Raw genomic sequence first — 11,081 nt, forward strand, 5'->3', positions numbered from 1 at the left:
AAATTCAAATCTTCAGAATTCTTATCGCTTCATTAGATCTAATTGGTATGTTTGGCAAAAAACACGTCTAAAATACTATGTCGCGCGTGTGTTAGACAAAAACAAAAAACCACGGTATCGAATCCCCTTAAACTGGTTTTTATTACAATACATGTTTCACATGCCATACTATCACGACTCTTGAATTTTGGTTACTAGGTATAGGTAGTAGGCTCTTACTGTTACAGTTATAGGTACGTTACGCAACATGACAACATTTCGAAGGGAATTAGGAAATCTGAATACATTCTGACCTTGAAAATTGTATTCAAAATCCCTCATAAGTTGTTTTTACAGTAACATAAAAATATAAAATCTCAAAAATACATATAACTAAAATAATATTTTTTACATACATTTCAAGTTCAAATTTTAACAAAATTAAATATTTAAACAAAAAATAATGATTTTAGTTATTTTGTTGTGATTAAAAATATATTATTTGAAGAGATTTGAAACCACCACGTGTATTATTATTTGTTTAGTATTTATCGAAATATAATATCAAAAAAAATCTTGAAAAAAAAAACCTTAAATGTAATACGACGGTGATCAATAATAATTTATTTCGCACAATATTCCGCCTCTGGTCAGCAATAAGAATATACAAATTATGCTGAATAGGTATATAGCTGGTATTTGATTATTTATAAATAATTAAAATACGGCTTGTGTAATTTCACTAATTGATGCGAGTTCGTAATGATATACCTACTTGTGTACCCTGTAGGCTGTAATTATTAATAATACCTATCCTATCGTGATTTCAGAATTTAATACGCTTATTGGGTAACTAAAAGTAACGGAATGTACACCTACCTTATATACTTACATAGGTAACATGAATGAGAATAAAAAAACGTGTATGACGAATGAAACGTGTTATTAAATATTATTTTCCCTTGGCAGTTATTAATATGTTGATTAAAAAAAAATCTCGTCGAAATTTTTTTAGTATACCTACCTTCTTAAGATAAACGATCAACGATATTATATTATGCGCTATAATATCAATTATTATTTAAACATATATATTTATAATCAAAAACAAGAAGTGTTATGCACCTAAACGCTATGATAATAATAGTACCCAGCTATTATCAATTAAATTCCGATAAAAATTAAAGTATATCAATATTGTAATTGTTTAATTTCCAGGAAGTATAATATTATAATTATTATCTATCGGCCGGCTATTCGATAAATTGGAGAACTGATAATAATATTAAAGTATTAACACTAATTGTTATTAATATGTTTTATTTTAATAGGTACATCAGACGCCGTTCTTTGAATTTATTCAAAATTGTTTTGAATGAAACCTTTTGGCTTTTTATGTTATTTATTCAGGTTTATTGTATTGGTAGGTACATACCATTAATCTATACGTTGTTTAATATTTTTCTTACTATTAGGTATATCTTTACTCGAGATACAATATAATTATATTAGATATTTATTACATTATTAATAGGTATTATGATAATATTATTATATATTTAAATTATACAAATTGAAATTGGATTTTCTCGGATTTATTGAAAGTTCAACAGATGAGGTTAGGTTAGGTCTACTATTATAATCGTCTTTACAAGTTTTATACTGCTAACACTGCACAACAAAATATTGTTTCAAAAACTATTATAATAAGTAATAACTATATTATTAATTAATGTAGGTACCTTGCAATGGGCCCATGATTCCAGTTATGAGCAACGTCAAAGCGATAACTTTCATTCTTCTATTGTTTTTTTCCTTTTTGAATGTCACTTTGAACGCGTCAACTATGTGATTTAAACTGAAAAAGAACTTGATACGAGACCAATAAGACCTTTTATGTTTCATACCCGAATCGAATTTTATCTGTTTTGTATCGTGAACGAAAATGTGAGCCATCCAAATACTGATGCAACAGAGTATCAAAGCTATGATGTATACTCCAGTAAATCCAAGTTCACGATATAATATACCTGACAAACCAGTACCTATAGGAAGACATAAGGCCATTGTCGCGTTTACTAGACCAACTCTTAAGGTTTTATTTTGTTCCTATATGTAAAAAAAAAATAGGTATATTAATGTATATACATTTTAATTATATTACTAACTACTTCATAAAAGTTTAAGGCGTTAGCCGTTAGGGTTTGGACAACTTAATGCGTTGTAGTTATTATGCATTTTAACTCAATAAATACGACCTTGTTAATAAAATAATTTCGTAAGCTAAACAATTTATGTATTTCTTCAAGGAGATAATGATAGGGTACCCCATCATGGAAAAATTTTTGTGTGAAATCGGTGATTATAATGTATAATGTTAAATAAATACTAAACAGTGTCTTACAAATAATATATACATATATATAAATATATTATTATATTTACTAAGTTAAAGTTAGGTGAGTACTTGATGCTGTTTGAAATAAGTTAATAGTTTATCTTAGAAAAGTATATTTACCAAATAAGACTACCTATATTTTTTATTTATCTAACAAAAAGTGACATTTAATGAATTTTAATTAATAAACTTTCATTACTGACTATGACACATTTATTAATATGTTTTATGTATATTAACAACTTTAATGTATAATATTATATTTTACTTCCTTCAGGCAATCAAACCAAACTATGTTAAATTATTCAACTATTATAAAATATTAGTCTGGACCTAAATGCATTTCTATTTTATGTAGGATAACGGAATTTAATTATAAAATAATAGCATGTACATTTAATAGGACATTTAACAAAATAATTTATTTTTAATTTGTAATTAGACAAGAGAATTCTTATGTAATCCCTAAAATAAAATGCATGGCCTATTAAAAAATCTATGATGATCACGATACTTACAGTACCAATAGTTAACAATATTATGAAAGTTGTGCAATATGAAAAATTAAGAAAATTGAGCAACTCGGTGAATAACTTGTGTAGACATTAGAGTAGATATACCTACTGTATTTCAAATAACTGTATAATATGTGACTAAATAAATAACCGTTTACACATAATAAATTATATACACAACTACGTAACTACGTCTTAAGTAGATTCAAAAAATAAAAAGCTTCATTGGTATAATAGGTATATATGGTTATCTAAACTCTGAAGTAAGTACCTATACTTTAATTACTCAACAGAAATGTATTTGCTTAATAATCATTAGTTGCCTACACAATGTAGAGTTCTAATTTTCAAAAAAAAACCTAATTAATGCTGGGCTAAACAAAAAAATGGTGATACTTATACTTGTTATACACGAATAGTACCTATAGGTAAGTAACATAATAATATTATATCAATAAATTAATGTCAAATTCTTAATAAATTGATAGTATTAAAGTTAACAATATACCCAATTATTATACACATATTGTGCTTTTCTAGAAATTGTCATCCAAAAAGCCGTAGCCGCTTACCGTGCTGTGGTCGCCCACGTACGAGAACACGGCCATGTACAAGACAGTCCAGTAACCGGTGACGGCGATCGGCAGCGACTGCCACAGGCCCGTCACGTTCATGGGCAGCTCGTCAAAGAAGTAGACGCAAACCAGCAGGCCCAAGTTCCGGGCCACCTCGCCGTAGACGGGCAGCAACATGCACGGCCGCCGCAAACGGTTCCGGTCGCTCCACGAGCCTAGGAACAGCACGAAGACGGCCGGCACGCTGCTCTGCAGTATCGTCTGCCAGATGAGCATGTCAGCGACCAGCTTCTGCACGGCGATCTCGCTGTCGGTGAGCATGCTGCTGTTCTTGTCCTTGTTCTCCAGGTCGTCGCATATTTCCGTGCTCAGTTTCAGGTCCACCCGGCACGCCTTCTGGATGTTAAGGTTCTGGTTGGCCAATATGACCAGTATGGACGCTATCAGGTACGGGAACAACATCGGTTCGACGGTCAAGTTCCGTAGCAGCATCTTGCGCAGCGGTTCCTTGTCGCCGCCGTCGCCGGTCTTCGGCTGTCCCATCACGAGACGATCTGTGTTCGTCGCTGGAACGTCCTCCCTCATCGCTGTGTGTCGCTTTTGATATTATTATTGTAACTAGTAGCGATGTTGGTATAGTTCCATGCCTTGTAAGAAAATAAAATCCATAAAATATTTTTGAATCTAATAGCTTATTTTACAGAATGTGCTAGGTACATTAGTTTTATAAATCAACACATATTTAAATTATTTGAAAAATGATAAATCGATATTTATTTTTATACCATAATTTATAATAATGTGTGATATTAGGTGGCTCAATCACTTTAACTCTCAATAAGGTAATGTTTGATTTATCGGCAAGGCCAGGATGAAAAATTACCATAGAATGTACCTACGCGGTTTCCGACAGAACCTATGCCTATTCAGTTGCAAAACTTATAATTGATGCGACCAATAGTTAATTAATTAATCAGACAGCCGACGTCAATTTCTTTTTGAAAATTTTAAAAAACTACATTAATCATATTTTAATGTTATTTAATAATCACTGGTAAAAAACACTTATTTTATAAAAAAATATTAAAATGAAAGTCGCAGTAAAACTGTATGTAAAATTATTTTCTAGGTTAACATTCACGAGCTGATGTTACCATTGATTTTTAAATGTACGTATATGTTATGGTATTTTTTATTACTATAGGTTCATAATATAGTCGTACAATTCTTGTAGACTATTGGTAATGCATACTATTAATACTTGATAAGACAACACTAATGTGCCATTAAAATTATTTAATTTTAACTAATCGCCATACATTAATTTATGAATTGAATGATTGAATAATTACAGCCAAATGCCAAAAGGCATATTTTTTTAGGTATCTAATTATTACCAGAAGTCAGATTTTTTATATCTCAATTTTTTTTATTTTATAATAAAAAAAAATTGAGATATAAAAATCTGACTTCTGTATTTATTGGTGCTATGAATTTTGTTTACGATTTGTATAATAAAAATGGTTTAGTTATTTCGTAATATAATATATTAGAAGCTGCTTAAATTTATTATTTTTAATACATTAATAAAAATGATTTAAAATATTGAAATACCTATACAATTTTATAATTTTACTGCCGAAGATAATCAATTTTAAAACTATGTTTCAAGGCACTTGCAATTTTGTTTTAGATGCTTAAGAACAAATTATACAAAGTATCCTACCTTGTTTGTCCTTGTAAATTACTTAGGCTTTCGCTTTAAATAATTAAAAAATATATATCTGATATTTGCTATCTGTGGTGAATCCAAGGGCGGGGGTGGTCGCCAAGTAAATAGCAATACCACCGGCATTATTTAAAAAAAACTTAATCCAAATGTTGAATATACAGATATATACAATAAAAATAAATAAATAAAAACTAAATTTACCGACTATATTATGATAAGCAATAGTTGATAAAATATACTCAATATAGTATTACGCTGTGTACAGTTTATCAGAACAGAACGTCCTCACTTAACAAATTATTATAATCCACACAATAATAATCAAAAGATAATTTAACTACTAAAATGATGGTCCAGTGGTCCATTATATTGAGTGCGTTGTGTAATTTATTTTAGTGAAGGAGAATGCGTGTCAATATAATCAAATTTTGTTTTAATGAAATCGGTCAAAAACTAATTTTTGTAGAGTTGACTTTTATTTTTCAGATAAAAAATTAATACTGGCAGAATGTATATGTTTTTTGCACGTAAAAATATCGTACCAAGGGATTTTGATGAATTTCACGATCATTTGAACTTATATAGGTACTTATCAAAAAAAAAACGTGGTAACAACTAGATTACTTTCTTATAAAAGATGCTGTTGAAGATATTCGAAGCATTTTTGTCCCAAAGGTGATGAGTGATGACAGACACAAAAAAAACACACATCGTTGTAAAATCATTACATTGATCGCTCCACTCAGAAATCAGAATCTGAAGTGTAGGTATAATCCAAAGTCTTAATCATCCAATTTTTATCTATAAATTCAGTATTTTTTTTTAATCTTTCCGTGTTTTCTCAAATATATATAGATCATTTTCCGTGATTGTAAAAATCAACTTTCGGACAATAGTAGTTTATTAGTTATAATAGTACTTATTTAAAGTTTTGACGAGCGGAGTAGTGAGCCAACATTTGGCAGGGTATCATGTACCACTCCACTCTTCTCATCTATACTTTAAAATTTAAGTTTATAACTCATAAAATGCTCGTTCAAAATTGTATTTTTATATGTCAAAATACATAAAAATATTAACGATACATAATTTGCTTAGCAATATTTTGTTTTCAACGATTTGAAATTATGTAAAAAAAAAATATTTTTAAAAGCGTTAATTATATTTAAAATAAAGAGTGTTTTATACTAAATGGATCACCCGGTACATAAAAGCCTGGGTTTCAAATGTTCAATACAATATTATGGTTTAATATTTTACATTTTATTTAACACTTTATTATAAGCTTATAGCCAGTATAATATATAGGCTATTATAGCGTAATTATTTAAAAAACATTAATTAGTATATGCCATATGGATATATAGTAGATCCTAGTAATCAATCCCGCTCATTTTTTAGAATTCGCGATAGAATGTTTCGAGGTAAACGTGATTTGAGTCCACTTCGGGATTGATTGTGTTTGGTTTGTAATGGAGTGTGCTCCTTTTGTGAGGTTTACACTTTTCTTTTTACATTTTTAACTAGATGTTATTTCAGATCCTAGGTTAAAATGTACCTCATATATTTATATCGTTGTGTAATATTGGTACATATATGTATAGGCCACGAGGTTTTAAAACATATTCTTAGGAATATTGTTGTTCGTTAACTCTTGTTTGGGACGCTGCATCTCATACTTTCCGTATGAGTAAGCACTAAGCGATAGTTGAGTGTACTCACTAGTCTTATTATCAAGTGGAAAATTAAATACAAGATACAATATGGCTTACTAAATAGGGTATAGGATTTTTATCCGGTTTAGTTCTCACATTATTAATGTGTATTTTCCACTTATCTAAACTATGATATGGTGTTATGACGTATTATGATGTACCTATGTCGTATTTGAAATAATATTGCAATTAAGTCTCTCGAGTCTTGGTGAGAAAACAAACGGAATGATTGATGCCATAAATAGATAATATCTATCGACTATTAAGGACAATAGTATTTAAGTGAAGTGGAAAATATAATATGCTCAGATCTTGTCTGACACAATAATTAGGTACATTTTACAAGTCTTCTCGAATTTCTCTATATGAAGCTGCAAAAATATCTAAGTCTATCACGGTTAAATTTTGATCTGGTGTTTATATTATAGTAACGAGTTGACATTCTCTATTGGATTTATCGATATTTTCCGAAATATTACAAACACTGATAAATCGGAATTTCGTAAATCAATACGATGTGGTAGGTATATTATCTGCATATACAAAATAATACTTTCACTTCCTAATCGTCGTAATTTAAACTACATCCATAAAAAAGAGTATGTTGAAATCAAATTTTCTATAACAAGTCCTCACTAATAATAATTTTTGTTCACAAAATTCGATTTTTTTTCATGTAGGTACCACAACAGGAAAAAAAATATATTTTTTGGTTATATCTAGAGATGTAAGCTTGAAAAATTTTTTTTTTATTGAAAATTTCTTTTTTTTGTACTTTTCTTAAATTAATTAATTTTTAAGTTTAAATAAAATTTTAAAATACTTTGTAAAATTACTGTTTAATTTTTATTTACATTGTAACAAGTATAACGTCAGAATCAAACAAAACACTTATAATAAAAAAAAATATAATTTGGGTAAAATTGAGGAAGTGACTCAAACAATAAATTACCTCCGTTAAAAATTGAAAAATCAATAATTGTAACAAACGATTATACACTCATAATAATTTATACTAGTGTAAAAATACAACATTTTTAATAAAAGATAAAAATGCACATTTATTACCGAGTTAAATATTATATTTTGATATAGGTATATATTATATATATTTAATGATTTGTATTTTGAATTTACTATATTATGTTCATTAGAATAATACCAACATTATATTAAAATGGGTAAATGGTAATAGAAGTACATATTTTAAAATATAATTATGAAGGTTAAATATACTACAACTATATAATATTAAAAGATTTATTTGATAAGAAATTAATATGATAAATTATAAAATTTTCACGAAAATTTACATCACTAGTAATACCTGAAGTGTACCTCAAAAATATAATTTTTTTTTTTACTTTTATTACTATTTAAGTAGCATATACAATAAGTACTATTATATGTAAGTAATTACTAATTACTAATTATATTTTATATTTATTCTGAATCGTTGTAGATGTTATAATGTTGAATAGTGGTCAATGGTCATTGATAAAAATAATATCTAGTCGTATTTGTATAGCACAATAGCTGGTAGAACAAATACTTATAATATAAATCATGGAGGATAAAATTGTCTAGTCTTAATGATAGAGTATTAATTTTTAAACAAATGAAAAAAAACCCGTAACCACCAGCATTTTATATAATGAGCGTATTAAATAATTAAATATTACTATCGAATGCAAATATACCACTTAACGTAGATTATTGTTCATTGATATATTTATTAATTGTGGTTGGTTTATCGTAGTCATAGTTTTTTTTTATTAACCGGTAGGTTCTATATCATATGGTAAAATATTTAATTATTAATGATGTAACAAATTAATTTGAATATCCTTTTGGCCTTTTTTATCAACTAATGGTTATGATTTAAAATTGTATTTATACTGCTGTATTTTTAACGTTCAGAATGTTTAGATTATTCAAACTATATTATGATTTTACTTATTAACTTACTATTACTACTGCTGTTATTGAACCTTATATTTTATATCGTTTGTGCTTCGTAGTTATGTGTGAGTGCATGATTAATAACATAATAATATTTGTTTATTTAATAAATAATATAAATATTATTTGTAGTAACAATATAGTTTGTTTTATGACGTTCGTTGCAACAGCCCCACCACCCTCCCTTCCAAAAATAGTTACATTCGCTTCATATTAATTTTATTAATACATTTTATAGAAATATCCACTTCTAAGTTTTAAAATTTGAATGAAAAAAACGCCAGATTTGATGTGCAATATGTAATAATAAGCTAAACTTGGCTAATCTATTTTTTTTCTTAATTTTAAATCTTTTTTATATCTTGAATGTAGTTCTATAATAGTTCGATTGAAGTTATTATAGTACAGATACTACTACGAACGTCACATTTGGGGGTCTTCAGTTGACATTCAAGGGAGGGGGCGGGAGATAATGGTTTTTTTCTCTTTACAGTTTGCCTATTCTGAGAGAAAAAACCACCCATTGGCCATCACCCATGACTGAAGTTCGATCCGGGGACGTTAAGAATCCATAAAAATTGCAATATTGATTGTGACGAATAAAACATTTAAACATTGGTCATGCGTATTTGTTGTATTATAGACAATAATGAAGGTAGAAGTAAAACTAAAATGAAAATTGTGTTATATTATAGGTACACCAAAGTATGTTACCTACTGAATTCATTAAATCAAACACGATACGAGCATATATTATTATCATTATTGATAGGTACCTAATTGATCGGGTCAACCACAAATTTGAATACTTAATTTTGATTATAGGTACTAGCATCACTATGGCCGACACTGCAGATGTAGGCCTAAGGTTACGCAACTATATTATAAAATTATATAGCTATACCTATATATTTATAGGTCGCATATTAGTCTATTGAAACTTGAAACTATGATACCTATACATTTTCGCGGTCATAAACTGAAATCAAACAGTATCGAATATTGACGGACGTTACATAATATGAAAGGATTCTGGAATTATCTACTCCACGGAATGTTGATCTTTGCCCGACCGAGGATGACGGGAGCGGGACGTAATTTCGACTTTTCGATGATCGGAGTGTTTTTGCAGAGTACGTTGCGAAGAGGGGCATGTCGTTTCGGTCGACGGTCACGCCCAATAAAAAATATCTTCATCTTCGACAGACTTTATAACCACTAATACCTACCTAGTATGTTTTATGCATTATATACGACGTTATAAGATTATTATAGGTTAGTTTGCGTATACAGTGGAAGCAACGTGCGAAACGTTTCTGCAGTTGAAGAATCGTTGATCAGTGATAGTGATCTAATAAATATCCTCGATTTTAACGTGGGTGCCTACGTTATATTGTAATACCTACTACTGTACGTTTATAATAATCTGTAGTTCACTGTTACAAACAAATGTGTAAATTGTGTAGTCAATGACTATTGGTTCACAACGTCGTTGGCAGATTACCAAATTATAGTAGGTACTCGTGTACAGTGTAATTACTATCAAATAAATACTACAGTAAATACCATTACACAAAAATTGAATAATCTAAAATAATAAGACGACGTTAAGGTACTTACAGCCACAGCAGTAGGACCCGAAGCGGGAGAACGCTGATCTCAGACGATTGGTGGTTTCAGAATGAACTCACACGCACGACACTATAATTGTATTATCATTAAAAACAACACGAATAGGCCGGCCGCCGTCGGATGATAAAAACCACCGCGTCCGGTCGAGGAGCTGATGATGAGGCGACTGCGTTATAGTTATGCGACTGTATAATATTACCTCAAAAATGTTGCGTGCGATGGCGTTACCCGGTATCACGTGCGTGGTTAGGTCGTACCTACCTACAGCAGACTGTGTCCAGTGAACCTGGCTCGTCGAAAACTGGTTATAACACTTGATATTAAGTCATCGTCTATGCGCGTCTAGCGTACGTATGCACATGGTTTTATACTGCATAAATATCACTAGATAATTTTAATATTACGCGGCATAATACACGTCGAATTCGTGCTGGTCGTTACAGTTTGGTCGAAATCGAATTATAATATTATTAAAATATCGAGAAGAATACCGATGGAAGAAACGCAGATTATAATATTAATGTCCTTATCTCAAATTTGATTGTAGGTCAATATTTTTAGACAGTTTACAGT

At 29.4% G+C, this 11,081-nt stretch overlaps 1 protein-coding gene across 1 annotated transcript in view; it reads right to left on the minus strand.

Moving 5' to 3' along the window:
* The window catches only part of LOC100167751 (hippocampus abundant transcript 1 protein), a 14,300-nt gene extending 3,360 nt beyond the window's left edge, over window positions 1-10,940 (minus strand). The window contains exons 1-3 of the mRNA XM_008185512.3: window positions 10,497-10,940; window positions 3,465-4,114; window positions 1,722-2,088 (exon numbers count right to left, since the gene is read on the minus strand). Of these exons, the coding sequence (XP_008183734.1) occupies window positions 1,722-2,088; window positions 3,465-4,052 (955 nt within the window). The 5' untranslated portion in view covers window positions 4,053-4,114; window positions 10,497-10,940. The remainder of the gene's footprint in view (window positions 1-1,721; window positions 2,089-3,464; window positions 4,115-10,496) is intronic.
* Between the last annotated feature and the right edge of the window lie 141 nt (window positions 10,941-11,081).

The sequence above is a fragment of the Acyrthosiphon pisum genome, chromosome A3 (genome assembly GCF_005508785.2).
Source record: "Acyrthosiphon pisum isolate AL4f chromosome A3, pea_aphid_22Mar2018_4r6ur, whole genome shotgun sequence".
In the NCBI taxonomy this organism is placed as follows: domain Eukaryota; kingdom Metazoa; phylum Arthropoda; class Insecta; order Hemiptera; family Aphididae; genus Acyrthosiphon; species Acyrthosiphon pisum.